The 20429-nt window shown below is 35.2% G+C and overlaps 1 protein-coding gene across 2 annotated transcripts; it reads left to right on the forward strand.

The window, feature by feature from the left end:
• Nucleotides 1-1540: 1540 nt before the first annotated feature.
• Nucleotides 1541-15248, forward strand: tm4sf18 (transmembrane 4 L six family member 18). 2 transcript variants are annotated; one of them, XM_048168961.1, is made up of 4 exons: nt 1541-1815; nt 14173-14244; nt 14346-14488; nt 14585-15248. In XM_048168961.1, the coding sequence occupies exons 1-4, from the start codon at nt 1750-1752 to the stop codon at nt 14781-14783; spliced, it is 480 nt and encodes a 159-aa protein (XP_048024918.1). In that variant the 5' UTR covers nt 1541-1749; the 3' UTR covers nt 14784-15248. The 2 variants fall into 2 exon arrangements, with proteins under 2 accessions (XP_048024918.1, XP_048024910.1); XM_048168953.1 differs by lacking the exon at nt 1541-1815 and adding an exon at nt 11918-13121.
• Nucleotides 15249-20429: the final 5181 nt, after the last annotated feature.

Here is a 20429-nt window from a genome sequence, read left to right on the forward strand (position 1 = left end):
ATATGTCAGTATCAATGTGACGCCGAACGTGACTGACTGAATGGGAATGATAGTTTTCTAGATAAATACTTGTAGCACATTTTTTAGTATATGAAAATGTGATTTGGAGGAGGCGTGGCTTTGGAGACGCTCTGAAGGGAGGGTATGTTATGATTTGAAACTAGCTCGCTATTGCTAGCCTCTCCAAAAATGTCCTATTGCACTTTTAAGTGTAATTTTATGTGACGAGCAGGGTGGGCAAGAGCCATGAGGGAACGGCGCGCGGGCTGGTGACGCAAGTGATAACGAGCATCACCTGCGAGGCGCGCCGGCCTCGAGTCTCTCACAGAGGAGCTCCGCGAGCATAAAAGGTGGAGCGACGACAGTAAAGGACGAGAGAGGACCAGGCCTGGACTTTATTTTATGTTTTATTATGTGTGTGTGGCCACCAGACGTCCGCGAGGGTCTGCCAGCATTACTTTCGTTTTGTATTTGTTTATTTTGGAATTTTGAATGTTATGTTGAATGTTCGCCGATTCCAACCTCCTTCTTCCCGTATCTACAAACTGTGTTACATTTTAATTTTAAGTATATTTCTGAGAAGTATACTAATAGCACAGTTGAATAAACTTTTTTTTTTTTTCTTTTTTTTTTTTTTTTGTAAGGGATGTCTTAAATTCATAATTACTTATATTGTCTTTGAAATATGGTTAAAGTGTAAAATATGGTTAAAGTAATTGCTTTTGAAATTTGAAATGTGAATGGTGAAATGACTGCAATTTATATGCAATTATAGTGCATTTTATACTGGACTATCAAAAATCGTTTAAAACTTGTTTTGTTCAGTTTGTTTAAATGCTAAGTTCATAGAAATAGTTAAAAACTATTTTGTTTAAAGGCACAATATGTAAGATTTTTGGATTAAAATATCCAAAAACCACTAGAACAGTGTTATATATTTTGTTGACTTGTGTACTTACATTATCCCAGATGTTTCCAAGAATGTTTAAATCTAGAGCAACAAGCAACTTCTTCGTAAGTTGAATACGGAAGGCTGTCTAGCAGAAGCTAGATGTTTTACTTGTTAAATATGGATTTTTTATTTTTACACAAACGCATCACTTGGCTTCAGAAGGCCTTTATTAACCCCCCGGAGCCATGTGGAGTGCATGTTTATGAAGGATGTGGATGGAAACACTTTCTTCAGCTCATACTCATTGGTCCCGTTCCCTGGCATTATAAAGCTCGTTAGGATATTTATTAATATATCTCCGACTGTGTTCATCAGAAATAAGATGGCTTGAGGGTGAGTAAAGCTTGGGGTAATTTTCATTTGAAAGTGAACTAATCCTTTAAGCACTTATTTTTCACAACATTTAATTTTGCTAACATGCATATAAAAATTGTAGTTTAATCCTTTTTCAGTGAGAGTATCGATCTGGATATGCTGTGAGAGACATGTTCTAGTGCTTAACCAAATATACTAGTTGCTTATTAACTTTGTAGGTTTTGTCTGTTCAGTGAGTCCTTTGTTGAATTCATCTTGGCAGTGATCTAACCAGCAATCAATAAGTTTTTTCAAATGTTTCGCCAGTGTGTTTTTACCTCGTGATTTTAGATGAAATCGAGGAGACCAAAGGAAAGAGTTTATTAAGTCATATCCTGGTCACAGTAAGAACACTGTTTGTTTATGATCGTCTCTCTCTCTCTTCCTGTATCTAATAGAACAAAGGTGCTGATTTGTCTCTGGACCGTCGTCTTGGTAACTGCATGCCCAGACGAGAGGGGCCTTATAAAACCATAATCCCACCCATGTGGACGGAGGCTTTGCTGCAGGTAAGCACATTACACCATGTGACTATTCAGATCCTCTTGCACATTTGAAGTAACACTTTTCAGACAAACATGAACAGCTCTTTGGCAAATACAAGAATTTGTCATTATTGGTAAACAAATTGTTTACTTATAGTATGATTTTGAACATGGGAGAAGAAAATGTATTTTTACCTCAAAAACAGAGAAGTGAGAAAATATCCATGCCAATGAAATCGCATACTTACTGTAGGTACTAAATTTGAACCATGTTGTCACTGTCATGTGACCTACCAGCGTCATTTCACTTCCATTCATAAATCTTTCCCATGTCCTCATGGGATAGTAAAGTGTCCTTTGAGTGCACACTTCACAATCTCAGTAGTAGGTCACCCGGGCACTTTTCGCCAACTGTTTTTCGAATACTATTTGGATATACTATGTTGGCGTACTGTTTTTCACCTATAATATATAATAGGGAAGTATTCAATTTCAGACATCTTCTGAACATCAGCCTATCTTTACACACTCTTAGAAGAAAAGGTTCTTTATGGAACCATAAAGCATTCTGTCAGGCACTTCATATATAGAACATTTTAGGGGTTCCCATCATGGGATCATTTTATGGATTTAGTTTCAATTAATTTGTTTTGTTTTGTTTTAACTCATTAAATTTTATTAATTAACCAACTCGCAAACATACTTAATCACTAGAAAAAACTGAAATAACCATTAAACATGAAAGTATTATGTAATCATAAAGGCCTTCTTTTTAAATTGAGTCGAGTACCCTAGGGTTTTATATTTAACCGCACTGAACCTTTTTTTTTTTTTTCTAAGAGTGCAGGAAAGATGGGCAAGAGAAATCTCATAAACTGAATTCAGATTCAATCTGAATTGACCCTAAACTTTCAGCACAAGCCATGCAGACATTTTAAACCCCTTGAGAAGAGTTTACCTCTGCTCGGTCCAGATTTACTGTGTTTATAAACCTTCAGAAGAGCCAGAACATAGTTAACCTCTTACCCAAACAAAACTGAATATTATCTTGCCACGCACATTTCTTTAAACAGCTATAAATTAACCATTAAGATGCTTATCGGGGCTGATTTGCACATTTCAGAGTATATGACTGTATATTGCCTGCTGTATCTGATGACGCTCATGTCAGATGTTACTTCATGTCAGAATGAATCCCAAACGTGTGTTTGATCAGTCACAGCAGCTACTTCCATGAAAAAAACTGAACACCGATTGGGGCAATCACTACAAATGAATTGCACCTCGTTATTAAATTAAAAAATTTAATTATTAAAAAAAAAAAAAAAAAAAAAAAAAAATGATGTAAATCAGATAACAGGACCAATGTAAGCACATAATTAGTTGTTTACAAAATTAGTTGTGCAGGAAGAAGCAGACTACGATCTTGCCTTTTCTTTTCTTTTTTTTACAGATCTATAAAGCGAGACAAACAGGAATTTTATTTAAATGTTTAATTTAAAGGTACACAATGTAACTTTTTTTGTACAAAATTAACAAAAATTAATACATCATCAATCCTTCTTCCAAAACTTTGAGAAAAGTTCATCCGGCTACTTTGATGTGTGTCACAGTGAGACACACATCAGAGTTGTCACAATGAGAAAGAAAGGTTGACATGGAGCATCTTAATCTCCAACCTCAGGGGAATCACCCGTTTTTAACAATCGCCGAATAGAGGAGAGTCTACTGGCAAAAGAGAAAGCGACAGAGCTCGTAATAAAACTAGAATCAACATGGGCTTGGCTTTTCGGAGATGACAAGAACTGAGGGGTCTAAAATGTTGTAAAAGCGACGTGGAGATGATGGCATATTTATTACTCAACAGATGAGTATGGTATTTTATTGAACAGATAATATGTAGCTGCCATATGTAGCTCTCTAACTGAGTTTATTGTAAAGCATTATCTATTGTGAAGACTCATTTCAATATGGTTGTTGTTTTGCTGTGCTGGAATTTATTTTCAAGGAAGTACCATGTCTATTAATGGGTAAAGCTACAGTAACATCCTCAGCTAGTTAGCTTGAGATCCTTTCCATCTAAACTGGTTATATCTCTTAAGCCCGAATGTTTTATGAGCAATAGGATAATCTCTATCTATGAGAAAGAACCATAATTATCCGCCAAAAAGTTACATGAATTATCCATAAACATGTTATTATAACGCATAACATATGAGATATTTTCAGAAAAAATTAATGACATTAATTTTACTTTTATTATAACTTATTATTTTATGATCCATGTTGCAATTCTTCATTTATACTGTATGCTAATTTACTCAATGAAATAATCAATGGATTCCCATTTTAATGACAATATTTCTTTTATAAAGTTGCTTTAAGGCATTATAAGAGAAAAACGTATGCTCACTTGAGAAAATGTTTTCTACCAGGGCATAAATAGGAATAAAAATTCTAAAGTAATGATTTATTTATTTATTTGGTCCCACCTTAATAAGGTCTCTTTAACTACTATGCATTTGCATTATAAAATTGTGAAAATTATTTGATTCAATAATTGACCCTTTGCCGGGAGTTTGATTGACAGGCGATCTAACCAGTCATAATGCCGAATCCACCATTTTGTCCGACAAAGCAGTCAGGGGAGTTAGTAGATTTACGTCAGTGGACTTTCCATGGTTGAAACAACATTCCTTATGATGTTCATTCACGTTTTTTAGATGCTATAAATCAACTAGGAAGAGATGATCGGTTCACGAGCCGCTTGAACTGAGGCACTACAGCGATCTGTCACGACACATTAAAGAGCCATAAAATGGTATTTATTGTTTAAGTTTATTTAAAAATTACAAAATTTGAAATTTGAGACTTTGTTTCATATCAAAAGTAACCTGCTCTGTCTTGTCTGTCAACACGGTGTCAGTGTCCTCTTTGCTCAGCGATGTATTTTTCACTGCGTCAGAACACGATGTGTCGTGAGAGCTCAGCATGGCTTGTCGGACGTAGCAACAGTAACTAAAGGGGTCGGGTCTTTGCGAATGGTCAATTGTGTACACTTGGAAAAAAAAGGGGTTCAGTGGGGTTCTATATAGAACCCAAGTATTCTTGACTCCATTTTAAAGAACACTTCTTGCCAAAAAAGGTTCTATATACTTTAATATGATTCAAAAATTTCCAGCTCAGCAATGACAATTGATGCTGCAGCTGAATGTGTGGACTGTGGATGTGCGTTACAAATGGTGTGACCATTAGTGAACTGGCAGAAGGCAGCTCGTGACTGTAAATGTATGGTGGGACCGGCAGGCTGTAGGAGGGTCACATACCAGGAGTGCTGGGTGTGTCGCAGTCTTCAAGCCAAGTGCAACTCATGTGTGTCTCTAAATTTGGACTTTAGTGAACTTATAAGCTTCAATAAGAATTTAGACTAGGAAAGACATGGATTAACTGCAGGGCATTGATTACTGTGAAACCAACTGTACTGATGATTTTAGTACTATTTTTAAGTTTTAACTAAAACTACTAAATTAAGCACAAAAGTTAATTCTATAAAGTTAATATGTGCTGCAGACATTTCAGCTCTGATATATTCAGCCCCAAGAGGCTATTACTTTATTAAAATATTATTATTATTATTATTATTATTATTATTAACAATTTATTTTATTGTTATATTTATTTTACACTGTAAAACCGGATAAGTTAAGCAACTCAGATTTTTTTAAGTAAACAATAGTTATAAAAAATTTAGTCAAACTGAAAGTTTTTAATTTTATTTAATGTTTAAGTCCACTGTACTTAAAACCATTCATAATGTTTCACATTTTTTAATTATTTTGATGCAGTAGTTGTTAAACCCATTAAGTTCAGAATACTCAAAACATTTAAGTAGGCTAAACAACTAAAAGATCATTTTAGTAGAACTTAAAAAATGAACTTTGTACCACATAAACTCGCTAATTACTATTAAATTGATTTACTGAATAAACTAACAGCTAAACTTTATGGTTAAGTGTTAGTTAGTAACAGCACACCAGCATGTGTTAAATGTAACCAAACTGTTAATCATGCTGTTAATCAGCTGTTAATAGCCTTGAAGCTTTGCAGCCCATTCTTGACCTAACCACAGGCACTACTCTTCACCACAATGGCAAACCTACAAAACTTCAACATCACAGAGACACATTTAAATACCAAAATAACATAACATTAAACAATAACATATCTCCCCCTGTATTAATCTTGTGCAAAAACACACAAAATAACACTCAATTTCAACATTTATTTTCCTTACGAAGTGTGACGCAAAGCATGCTGGGAACTTGAAATCTGCTGCAACTCAGTTTAATGTTGAATGGATTCTTCTGATAACGTTGGTTACAGCAATGTCACTTTATGTCCCTCAGTAAACTTAAAAATAATAATTTAAGTATAAGGGTTAACACAAAAACCTTCATTTTCACAAATTAAGATATTTTTGATAAAATCCGATGGCTCAGTGAGGCCTCCATTGCCAGCAAGACAATTAACACTTTCAATGCCCATAAAGGTACTAAAGACATATTTAAAACAGTTAACGTGACTACAGTGGTTCAACCTTAATGTTATGAAGCGACGAGAATGCTTTTTATGCACCAAAAAAAAAATAAATAAATAAATAAAAACTTTATTCAACAATATCTAGTGATGGGCGATTTCAAAACACCACTGCATGAAGCTTCAAAGCTTTATGAATCTTTTGTTTTGAATCAGTGGTTCGGAGTGTATATCAAACGGCCAAAGTCACGCCCCCCAGTGGTGAACCATTGAAATTTCGAAACACTTCTGACATAATGTGCGTTCAACAACCACATGTATTTACACTTGTCCAGTTTCATCTGGAATGCGTCTCAGACCACCTCATAAAGCCATTTGAGTGATCTGATTTAAATCTGTCGAAAGCGATTCGGAGGGCATTTACACCTGGTCTTTTCACTATAAGGTAGCTATCCGATCAGAGAAAACACATGAAGTGACCAGATGTACACAAGCCCTAACACAGAAAATTGAACAGGAAACAGTGCCAATTCACTTATAAACTCAAACCCAGAACAGACTTGACAAGTACACAGATGGAATCAAATGTTGGTTCAACATATCTTGTTGACATATCTTACTAAGATGTAATTTTATATATATTTTATACCCTTATTATGCACATAAATGGACTAATGTGATCATATTAAGACAGGTTGTGAACCCTTGAATATAACTTTCAAAAAAAGTTCAGTACAAACGTTAGTGTCATCAACCGCAGCTGTCACAGTTGGTAGGCGACAAAAACAATCCTCCGTAGGCTAAATGGTCCCATTTAACAATGCTCAGTCCGACTTTGTGGCCTCTGAATTGGGAACCAGCTAATATCTTATAGACGAGATGAACAGATTGATTCAAACAGATGAATGAATGATTGTTATATATAAGTTTTTTCTGCTCTCTCGTGTCATTGGCCATTAAAGTCTAATAAGTATAACGCTCACACTTGTCCAGTGGCCATATGACACTGCAACATATGGCTGCAACATATGAATTTGCAGTGTATGTAATGATGTATTTGTATGGGTGAGATCACAGCGGAAAAGCCCTCTACATGTGTCAGGACGCTGGAATCTGCTTGCCCATTCATTTTTTAGAAAGGAAATCAGGGGTGGAGGAGAACTGTGAGTCTTGAGGAATCTCATTACTCAAATGACCAACTACAAGAATAAACTCGTTACATTTATCAGGAAGTCATGTCATTGCACTTCCGTTGTTTTGATTAATTTGCTTTCATTGAGGGAAGTTTATAAGGTCAAAAAATGTCCTGCCCGAGGACTGTGAGAAAGACACATTTGAATCACTTTTATTAAATGGAAAGTTATGGCTGGAAATTTTGATTGAATTAGCCATGTTTGAAGATAATACATTCCTTGGCAACAGCCAACATTGTAATGAACTGTATTGCTTGATTTGATGAATAATTGATTACTCTTAGTAATAAATGTACCTATATTAATTGATCATTGGTGTATTTTGTTATGTTACTGTTATCGCTGTTTATAGTAGCAGTAAGTCAGGCTGTGTTACAGTGATTTTAACATGCTTTTAAATACTGCTTCGCGTCATATTCATAACGGATGGTTTTATTGCAGGGGTCCATGCGTCTCTGTGGTTAAAACCCCTTGTGAATTGTTTTGAATTTGCACTTGCAGTGTACATCAAATCTTAAAAGTATATTTAACAAAAATGTACTTGTAGATACAATAATAGAAAATAAATAAAAGTCCACTTAAAGAGAGTCACTTTCATGACTATGTTTTTAACATTGAAGTTTTTACTTTAAAGTATATTTTAAATCATTAAGTACATTTAAATCAATAAACTTTTGTCATGCTTTAAAGTACACTTATTTTGATGTGTTGACTAACACACAGTGAAGTATTTCATTATAATTTGAACCGAAATGTGTTATTCGACATTACATTTAAAGTATATTTTAAATGTACTAAATTGCAACTTCATCCTTACAAAAGTGTAACTACAGTTGTTTAAAAACATGACATACAACTTTAAATAGAAATTACATAAAAGCCATAAATAAACATACCATATATGTAATTATAAAATTACATATAAAGATGCACTTAAGTCCTACTTAAGTTGGTCAAAAAGCACTCTAAAGTTCAGTTAATTGCATTTAATATTACTAAATTAAACTTAAACACAATTAAGTGTCTGAAAACATTACATTCAGTTTACACTTATGTATGTTCTTTTTGAAAACTTATTTATGTAATAGTTACTAAAGTTTACTTATTTTTCACAAGGGAACATACAAGCAGAAGTTATTCTACTCTTATTAACACATATTTAACAAGCATAGAAATTAAAATGTTTTAGTAATGGTTTTAATAACATTTTAATAAACCACCATTACATGAATGGCATACTAAACTCTGAAGTATTAAATATATATTCACTAATATTTAACAACATTTAGTATGAAAGGAACACAAAGTTCATCAACGCGGTTCTACAGCATTCTTTTTTGTCGTAATACAGATGCTTGAGCACATATTTTTTGTTCTCAAACCCCCTCAAAGCACAGCTCAACATACACAACAGTGGGCATTTGTATCCTCTGTGGAACACTGTTGAGTTACGTAATGTAGTGTAATACTTCCATACCAGGCTGCTTTATTCATAAAGCCTGATTACTCCAGCGTCTAATCCTGGATCACAAAAAAAGACCTGTTACTTCATGTTTGTCTGGCTTAATAAAGATTTTACACCATAAACAAACAGTGCGCAAGTGTGCAGATGATTCACATCTAAGTATCAATGTTATCTCAGATGTTTTTACTCATTGTCTTTGGTAGTTATTGTCCTGTTATGACATCTCCTGTGGAGAAACATGTGAGGTAATCACCTGTTTTCTCTGGGGGAAAGTAAGGACACTTCAGCTAAAGTCTCTATTTTTCATACCATTTCATCTCAATTGTATATTAAAGGGATCTATTTTATGAACTCTGAACGCTGTGTCATTAGCGTGTGTGTGACAGCAAGTGATGCCATCTATAGTCTCAAATTAGAAGTGTTAAAGGCTGAAACAAGACCCATCTCCACATCATCTGGACCACATCTGTCTATAAGACAAAGGCGTAATTCCACAAAAATATTGAGCAGCAAATCAGCACATTAGAATGATTTCTGAAGGATCATGTGACACTGAAGACTGGAGTAATGATGCTTACAATTCGGCTTTCATCACAGGAATATATTTCATTTTACAATATATTCACACAGATATTTTAAATTGTAATAATATTTTACAAAAATACTGTATTTTCTGTATTTTTATCAAATAAATGCAGTCATGGTGAGCAGAAGAGACTTCTTTCAAAACATTAAAAAATCTTACCGACCCCAAAATTTGTGGTGCATTCAAAAATGACAATAAATACCTTGTAACAACTTTTCTGTTAATCTGTTAACCTTTTCACTTTGTAATCACTGAAAAACAAGGTAAAATCTCCATCTATCGTCTATGTAACCTTGTCACCAGCCTTGTAGTAAGAAACTGATACTTGTAGAAATATACAACATTAGATGTGCCTTGTAGTTTCACGACCTTGAGCACAAGGTTTTTAGCTAATGTTAAACTGCAAAGCTCGATTTCAACATATTAAGTAAGGGATAATCCATGTCTAGCTGTGCATTAAACAATTGTAATGCATGACGTGGAGGCAAAGAACCACCCAAAGTGAAGAGTAGCGAAGAAGCTATTTTATTACTATTAGTCGCGTGGCTGAATCAGCGTTGATAAAAAGATTCTCTGCTCCTGAATCCATCTGTGTCCTTCGCGATATTCGCTCTCCATGTGTGAGCGACGTACTGTGTGTGCGCTACAATGAAAACAGTGCATTATTAACTGTGCATTAAACGGTTTTATTGCACACCTTCCAGCCAATCTGAATCGAGTATTCAGACAGACCATGGTATAAGCTGTTAATTTAGGTTGAGATTTATCTGATAGAGTCCAACCTTTAAAACATCTTTTCTGAATGTCCACAAAATGAGTTTTGTGGGAAAACAAAGTCCCCCACAAAGTGCAGTCATATCATCTGTCAGAGAGTTTGGAGTCATACTGAGGCCTGGATTAAAAACACATAGGGCCCTGAGGCTAAAGCAAACTCAAGGACCCTCTTCACAGTAGTCTATCTTGGTGCCACAAAGTTTTCTACCATAAAAATAATGAATATTTAAAATAAATAAATAAATAAAATAAAATCAACAGTAAACAAAGATACAATGAGTATAGGCTTATATATAAATATTCCAGGCTACAACACATTAAGAGCATACATGCATTTAACACCAGATGTGAGTTCAAAGCAAACAGGTTTCCAGAAACAGCAACAACTGTTCTTTCTTGCTCTTTCTGGCTCATTTCCCAGTAATGTTTTGCTAGGGTTACGGCCTTTAAATCTGAATAAATTAATTAATGAATGAATAAATAAAGGACAGAAACAAGATATTTTTAATATAGTGCAAATGTTAAACAATATTCATATTGCATTGCATTACAGGCTGTTAATTATTGAATTAATATTTTACTTCAATTAAAGTTTATTAGAACTGATCATATCTACATAGAAGAAAAAGTCATAGCTTCTTCCTTAATATGGTACGCAATATGATATCAATGAGGAAAAAATTATTTGTGTTGTTTTTCCTGCTTAAAATTGGACACTTTAACAAAATCAATAAACATTTTCATAATTTTTTTATTTATTTAATTTTTATAAGTTTGTTGCCTTGAGGCAACATTGTACCACAATGGACAAAATTAAACATATGGCATTTTCATGTAGAAAAAAAGAAATATATTTATTGAAAACATTAATTTCTTTAACTAGACACTTAAACAAACAAATTTATCTAGTTTTTAATGTATTAAAAGTTTCATATTTAATAAAAAGTAAAATTTTACCATAGTGGAACACAAGTATTACCAAACTATCATATATTTATGTTATTATATCAAGTTATCATATCTATATTCATCCTCATCTCCATCTTCTCTCTCATCCTAAGTCTCTTCCTGATGGATTGTCACTATGATTTAATCTTTCTCATCACAGTATGACCCCTCATTAACTCCTCATCCTCACCCTCATAAACTGGCTTTGCTACCTGTGTTTTATACCTCTTTAAAGTGCTATAGAAAATGTGCAGATCATAATATATGCAGATATAGTATGTGAATTAGTATTCTTATAAGTGCATTACAAAATCATGCGAAAATGTGAATATATTTAGATAATTCTAACTCTTTTCCTTACAAATATGATACATTTGTATTCAAACCTATTATGCCTGTATGGCCTTATGCGATTCCATTATGGTACAATGTTGCCTTGAGGCAACATACAGTTTTTTGTTATTTTCTCTAAAACATTTGATTAAATATAATGCAAAGTTCTTAAAAATACTTCTTTACTTGCCAGTGAAGGTGACTCATATTTTTTGTGGGTGATTAAATGGTTACAAACAAGTGAAAAAAGCACTTTTCAATGGAGAAAATATGGAGTCATGTGACATGTGCACATGTGCTGAAACAGGACACAAAATGGACCCCTGTTGGTCATGTTTTGGTCTTTTCTGCACTTTTATTGATTAGTATTTGAGTTATTCTGTCCTGAGATACGTTTGATCAATCAACTGGTGGCTTATTTTATTAAAAACAAATTAAAATAGACCATGTTGCCTGGAGGCAACACCGTACCATAGAGGGTTAATTCATGGAATCCAGGCTATAAAGCTCTTAAATTATCCTTAGTTGCCCTGATAAAACGTTTCCATTGTTCTTGGACAGAATCCAGAGTTTAACTGTAAGATCATGACACAGGCAAAATCCATGCTCCTCATTACCATGGTTTTTATGGTTTCTACAATAATAATAACAACAACGATGATAATAATATTACTAAGAATAAACAATGGTATTTGTAATCAAAAAAATTAAACACATGAAAAAAAAGCAACTTCTAAAAGTGACTTATACTGCCCTTATATTACCTAATATTTAATATAAAGCTAATAGTAGTAAGATTAATAATAGATACCATAATGCAACATTTCTACGAGTTTGTCAGTGCTGTGCGTAAGACAGCTGCTCTCACGCGGCGACTACTGGATGCACGTGTGATTTAAACAGGTAGCGCTGTTTCATCACTTGGCTTTTGTTGTTTGTTTCCCATGCGCTTGCAGCACTCCAGTAAATAACAGCATTTTATATGTGGGGGCGTGGTGGGGTATTGGCGATCAGCCCAGCAGGAAAGGTTCAGGTGCACCCGAAGTCCAGTCAATCCTTCCTTCGGCCAGTCACGGGCCCTCTCCATGCTCTGGCCCTGGGGCTTCAGCCCCACCTAGCCCTTATGTTAATCCGGCCCTGAGTCATACTGTATAATGTCAGCCCGTTTCCTGTCTCCTCCTCCTCAGAGGAACAGTGGCTCATGGGGGACCGAGGAGGGGGGTAGTCTTTTAAAATTCTTCCACTCGTCCGTCCACCACTATAGTTTCCTGTCCCGGATTACAGCTGCCTGTTCTCATTCCCTCTGCTCCGTGTGAAGATGTGTTCTCTGAGCTTTGCCAGGTCTCTGGGTTTGGCCCTCATTCCCCTCGCCACTTGCTGCATCGTGGCAAATGTCCTGCTTTTCTTTCCTGATGGAAAGGCGATATATGTTCAGGAGGAGCATGTGACCACATTTGTCTGGTACTTTATGGGAATCGGAGGAGGTGGTTTGGTGGTGAGTATCAGACTTGTGTCTGGATAAATGTTGTCTTGTGTCCAACAAACTCAGTCCACCAACACTATGCCACAACCTGGACACAAGACAACATTTATCCAGTCTTAATTAAAATGTTTTAAATGTTCAGATCAGATTTAAGCTAAAGAAAAATTACACAGAGATGTAAAAATATATATAAAAACTGTAAGGTTTTGATTTAAGGGTTAGGATGTAGAAAATCTAATAAGCGTAATATAAAAACAACAGAAGTCAATGGGATGTGTGTGTGAGATTCTTAGTTGTGTATTGGTCAAAACAGATCTATGCAGTTGAGTGTGTGGAATAAGCAACACGCTCTCAAAACAGTTTTGAAAGTATTTTATGATTTGGCAAATTGGTGATGTATTCATACAATCTCTTATTCATAATCTAATTCAACTGTTTAGGGTTAGACTTAGGGTGGGTTTAGGGGTGAACCCAATGATGCCTTACAATGGGTTTCAGATTTTTTTGTATGGGTCGGATTTTATGTACTGTATTTGGGCGACTCGTACAATACTTACGAATTCTCATAAGATTGGGTTGGAATGAGTGTTATAAAGTAAACTTCTGGGCATTTTTTGGTTGAAAATGAAAACCTTAAATGTGAAAATAATGAGCTAACACTAAAATAAATGGTTGAAGGGACCTTATTTCACAAGACATTCAGTAGGCTACATCTGAAAAAACAAGAATACGTGTTTAAGCAATAAAAACTTCACTTGTAATGGAATTAAGCTTAAGCTGAAGTACAAGTACTAGGACAAATTCTTCAGATATCTAATATGTTACTATGCCTTCTTTGTCAACGATATCTTCATAAACTTTCATCAAAATGCAAGATTGCTCCACATCTAACACAATTTTCCTTTTTTGCTAACATTACCAAATCACTATTCACAGTCCATGGATAAAAAGTTCCATTCTTGTTGAATATCCCACTTGTATATGTCAGAAGTAAAATGTAGTAATTGAGGTGCAATTACTCAAGCTGGTTGAACTGTATTGAGAACTCTTTGTCCACATTCAGATGCTGATTCCTGCCTGCGTGTTTCTGGGAATGGGGAAATGTGTGGATTCCTGTGGAACAGACAGCTGTGCAGTGAGTGTTGGGAAGGGGGTCTGTGGCCCATATTTGAGCTCTAATTCAAAGACATGCTGTACAGGCCAGCCAGATTCATCAGTTTCACATTGTGTGTGTAGATGTGTGGTTCAGTGATAGCGGCTCTGGTAGGACTAGCCGGCTCTGGATACTGCTTCCTGATCTCCGCTGTGGCGCTCTTGAAGGGGCCGTATTGCTATACTACGATGGGATGGAGGTCTCCTTTTGAGACCGACAGGGGGAAGTAGGAGCTCTTTTTTTCTTTTTCTTTTTTTTTATAATGCATTGATGGTGATGTTATAAGACAAAATTCCTGAACTCTTTTCCTTCAATTTTTCAGGTATCTCTTTGATCAAGAGAGATGGTCTGACTGTGTTTACCCAAAACACATTGTGGAGTGGAATGTGACGTTGCTGTCCATCCTGTTGGGTCTCAGCACCCTTGAGTTCCTTATCTGTTTCCTGCAGTTCATCAGTGGTCTGGTTAATGCAGTGTGCCGGCCATGCTGCTACAAACAGGAGTACAGCCTAAATGCTTGAGGACGGCGCACTTCCCAGCCTCCATCAATCGGAAACAGGACTGCTCATCTGCAGAAGAAACACTGGGCCATCAGAGAGCTGACAGAACTGTCAATCACACACTCCAATACACATTAACAACTGTAAGTCGCCTTGGATAAAAATAAAAATAAAAAATGTTAACATTAAGTCACTGCATTTCTAATGAATGTATTGAAACATCACTCCAGCCGAATTTATATTAGCAGTGCATGTTTTCTGTATAGAACAAATATTTGTATTGTATACTACCTGCAATATGCATTTTGCTCAAATTTAAAAGTATTTTTGTATGAGTTCTGGTCCTTTTGTACAGGAAGTTGTTTTGTAAATTATTTAAATATTGAGAGTAATAAAAGAACAGTTGATGAATGTTGTTTTATATACCTATAAAAGCTGTAATATGTCTTGAATATTCCCTTCAGTCAATAAATAGGTTTTGTTTTAGACTGCTGTTGTCTGTTTTGTTAAATTTATGGATATGCATTTGTAGCATTTTCAGTATTTGCAGTACAACATTATTGCAAAAATCCACTAGGAAATGGTTGCTGTAAGCCTTATTATCCCATTTCAGCAATAAAATAATCTCTGAATAATAATAATCTTTAAAGCCGTGTCACTCTGTAGCACTAGCCCAAAGCCTCTTGGTATGTATTTTAAAGACATGCAGATTTCTGGCCAAACATAAGCTACACAAGTACCTAAGCACAAACTCTTTAGTACCAAAGGGCATTTATCCCATCCTGATTTGTATTTTTGTGTATAAATCATACTAAACAATTTCAGATTTCCAATCAGAATGTAAAATATGTCCCTACAGTATATTCATGTGAAAAAATTATTGCCCCATGAGCTTAATAACTGGTTGCGCCAACTTTAGCAGCAAAAAGAAGAAATCAAATGCTTCGGAGAACCATACCTCAGTCTTTCACATCGCTGAGGTGGCACTTTTCCATTCAGAACTGCTTAGTTCAGCCCCAATGCAGGATTTTTTCAGCACGAACTGCCTGCAAGTCCTGCCGCAGCATCTCAATCAGGTTCAAATCTATAGATTATCTCTGACTAGATATTCAAAGGTGTATTTATTCCTATGCTTTAGATCATTTTAGCATAGTCGACTTGTGCTTTACAGACTGGTGAAATTCTGGAATTTTTGTTTGTTTGTTTGTTTTTGGAATTTTGGAAGCTCAGACAGTTCTCAGTTTAGAGATAATGAATATCATTAGTTCTTTGGAGTACCAGATCCTTTGAAATACCTTTGTAACCCTTCCATCATCTTCTTCGTCATCATAATTTCTGTAATTTCTTACGTCTTTGGCATAGTGTTGTAGGAACTGTGGACGAACCAGACAATTGAATCATTCAGATGATTTTTTTTTTTTACATAATCCTAATTCAGAATCAAGTTGCGACTCCAGCTCGTCTGCAGAGTACACCCAGGCGGATTAATTTTATGACACCCCCATGCTTCCTGATAACAGGAGGAGTGACAAACCAAATGGTCACCAGGAAGATAAGATTCTTTGATCACCCAGATCAAAGAAACAGAGGAAACAATGCAGGCCCCATTTGTTCTCTAAAAGACCTAACCTCACAGAAAACTCAACAGAGACTGTTCTACAAATAAAACTGCTTCGAAATTGTTCCAACAATTTTAATGGACTTATCAAACATCTTTTAACTACATACATTTTGCATTATGTGTCCACAAGTACTACCTGTAAACAGTTAGGCTTTAGAACACTCACAATTCATGTAAATATGTTAACTCTTGACTGAATGACTGAAAGTATGCCTTATTTGGACTTGATTTATTTCTTTTTATCTTTCTTAAATCATGGCTTGAATGAAATCTGTTTAAAATGTATCATATTCCAGTTAAATAGAAATTATGTTAAAATGGCACTCTGCTAAAGCAGAGACAGACCGGGATGTAACACTTATGTTTTATTGGGGGCAGAGGAAGGCCCTCTTGAAACAGGACAATGTCGGATTGGCCAAGACTCCTCAGAGGTGTGACAAACAACTAAGTTTAAATAATCATATTGCAAGATAGTGAACTAGGAGTTGGTTAGTTCTGGTCAAGGAAAACAGAGCAACAGAAGAAAGAACCGGTCAGCCATGACCAGAGTACCAAGAACAATGGAGTAACAAGAAGAACAGACAAGCCGCTCATTTCAAGCCATCCAACTTCCACTCACTTTTCTTTTCTTTCTTTAATTTTCTTTTCCATTGAAAGTCTTGTGTTCTAAGTTTCGCACAAAGTTCAACCAACGACTTCTGCCGCTTCAACTTTAACTCCAGCGACAAAGAGACTTCCCTTTAATTTTTCAGCAAGCTCAAACGTGATTGGGTTCTACCGAACACAACACAGACCTTGAATACCCTGCCACAACTCATCGACTTGAAAAACTCTTCTCTACACGCCAACGAGGGATATTCACATTCAAAGTCGACGCAAGCAAGTACCTCCAGATTAAAACTGAACTGGTGCATTTAATGATTCATGGTTCATTCAGGTCAGATCTTCTGAAAAGCATAACTTTGCTAGGAATTCATCATATCACACTCTCTCTCTCTCTCCTAAACTCCTTCTCTCTCACTTCCTGTCTTACTGCAACGCGTATGAATGAATGTATGTATGTATGTATGTATGTATGTATGTGTGTGTTCGTGGTAGATTAGCTTGTGTTAGAATAAATAAAGTCTTTTATAGATTTTAAAAGAAAATGTCTTGTATTATGTGCTACTATGATTTAATGTCTTAACCTGTGATCTTAAAAAGTTACCGTGCTCTAATCAGTGTTTTCACGATACAAGAGCTTATTACGGCTCGAGCAAATGAACGCTGGACGACTCAGTTGCTCGGTCGTAATCTAAACAACTCTTTATAATTCCCTATAAATATTTCATTTGAGCTAATTTTACTTTCTAGGGTGTTTTCCCTACAGTAATGGTGGAGAATGCGGGCAGTTTAATCTAAATTTGGAGCACATATCAAGTCATTTTTCTTTTATCAACGCAAATTATTAAACCCCTCAGTGTTCGTGTGACGTATGCAGCGCGCGCGGCACGGCCCGTTTGAACGAGTGCCTGAATGAGTGAGAGCTTTAACCCCAGTCTGCTGTCTTGTCTCTAAACTCCAGTCTGCAGTAAATTTCAGATCTATGATATCACAATAAGGTAAGAATTAAGCGTGTTCCTTAAATTCTAGAATGCCTTGTTTATAGCTATCCTGATGTCTGCGTGTTCCAGCGTCATATAGCTATAATAACGTTATTGTGTATCAGAGAGCTGAATTGAAACTAAACTGTAATAGTTAAAATACTCTGTGTAGGACGAATACTCTCCTCACAGAACGGCAAGATTGAGCGTGTTCCTCGATCTGTTTCTAAATCAATATATTTATAGCTAAGGTGTCAGTGCGTGTTCCACTGTACTCAATCTGCTATTTTCCCCTTTGTTAAACATTAACGCTATACGCTTGCTTGTTTTATATTTATAGCTAAACTGATTATAGTGCGTGTTCCACTGTACTCAATCTGCTATATTCTCCCTTTGTTAAACAGTAACGCTATACGCTTCCCTATTTTATATTTATTTATAGTTAAACTGATTATAGTGCGTGTTCCACTGCTTTCAGTGTGCTATATTCTCCCGTTTGCTAAACGCTATGCGCTTGCTTGTTTGAGCTCATGTAACACTACGTGTGTCCGAGCGCAATTTAATGGGAAGTGATTTGAAATTGATCAAGTGAAGCTTTTGAAACTGTTATATTTTGCGTGCATATAGAGACCCGCCGAGGTCGCAATCTTTATTAGTACAGCAGAAAGCTATCACTTTAAGTTTAAGCCACGTCGTAAAACAGCTACGAGTGGTGTCTCTTATTTATAGAGTTGAAATGCGCCAACATTTCACGTAATGCTTGATTGTACGTGCATTTGTCTTTCATTTGTACAGTTACATGTATTTGATGTAATTCACATGTTCGCCACTATCATTTTGTTTGGTCGCCATAGTTACAGTCGTGGCACGGAAGTCTTAACCAACGCTTCCGGAAGAACGTCATTGTAAACAAACCGCACGGTGTTGCTAAGCTAACCTCTGTAGTTTTTTACATTGAAGTTCGTATGCTAAAGCCTTTAGCCTCAAAGCTAATCTAGTTAACATCATTGTGTGAACGCAGTGTCTGTTTTAGCAACTATAAAGTGATTTAACTGCTTAAAACACTGCAATTTTATGTACACTTGTTGGTCTTTCCTTCTTATTTTCCCCTTTACTTTCTCACTTATTACTTTACCTATATTTTACTTGAAAAGAAAAATATTGGTTTACAATTATTAATCGTTTTACCTGCATTTGACTTGAAAAAGAAATACTGGCTTACAATTTTTAATTGTCAAATTTGAATTTAATAAAACTAATTAAATTTAAATTGAAATCCTATTTTTCTAGAAAGTAATTTTAAATGATTTCTACATTTCCAAATTTCCATTATTTCTAATTTCATAATTTTCATAACTAAAATTATATTTTAGATCTAATTACTTCAGGTATGAATAAGCCTTGAACTTTAAAAGTTTAAGCAAACTTATTCCACCAAAGTTTTTCCTAATTTTGACTCACATTTGTTCATTATTTTATTGCGTTATATCTTTCTTTTCCTTTTCTTGGTTATACACTTAGCCACTCTATTTTATTTATTCATTTACCTCTTTGTTTAATTCCCTTTTTCTTATCTCATCCCATTATTTTCATTTATTTTCTCTTTCTTACATTTTTCCTTTCCTCTTCGTATTCTAGCTTAGGAACGACACACCTGAGCCTCAATAGGAGACATTGATATCTTACGAGTTTCAAATCAATCAGAGACAACCCTCTCTTTACTAAAAATTTTATTCTCATGTGTTTAGTTGTTCATCAACTACCAGTTCTATACTCGTAATTAGACAAAGGCTTCAGAGCCATTTGTGGATCTGGTCTCCTCCCCTTTCCTCCCCTTTTCCTCACGTCTTTCCTGTTCTATCCTCCTTTCTTCCATCTTATTCTTCAGATTTGTAGGGATCAAGCTTGTACGAACCATCAATCGATTCTAAAGAAAGAGAAACACAATCTTTCCAAAGATATAATTCATTAGGTATTTGATCTTAATCAAACCCTTTTGTGTTCTCCATACTCCCTGCATTTGTAAACGCAATTTAAATTTTGACATTTCCTCCAAGAACATTTAACAGAGTGTTGAGCAACCGTTGCCTTCACAGCATCCCTGGTAAGCAGTTCAACTGAAGGTGTGTGGTGTCAATCCTGTCAAACTAAGAAAAGAAGAAAAGAGGTATCAGCATTATTATTGTATTATTGTCCTTGCGAACATAAACAATAATATACATTTTCTTTTATTTTATTTTTAGAAACAGCTTTTCATTAATAGAAAATATTTATTGGAAATAAATATTTCTCTAAATTGAAAAAAAAAACCTCTCTTTTTCCTTACTCAGTCGAGTGACAAAGTCCTCACATCACGAGTTGAAAACAGTTTTTCATTGATAGAAAATATTTATAGGAAATATTTCGTCTATTGAAATTTGTTTTAACTTTTTCTCTTTCTCTTTCCCTTACTCAGTTGAGTGA

The sequence above is a fragment of the Megalobrama amblycephala genome, linkage group LG2 (assembly GCF_018812025.1).
Source record: "Megalobrama amblycephala isolate DHTTF-2021 linkage group LG2, ASM1881202v1, whole genome shotgun sequence".
Lineage (NCBI taxonomy): Eukaryota > Metazoa > Chordata > Actinopteri > Cypriniformes > Xenocyprididae > Megalobrama > Megalobrama amblycephala.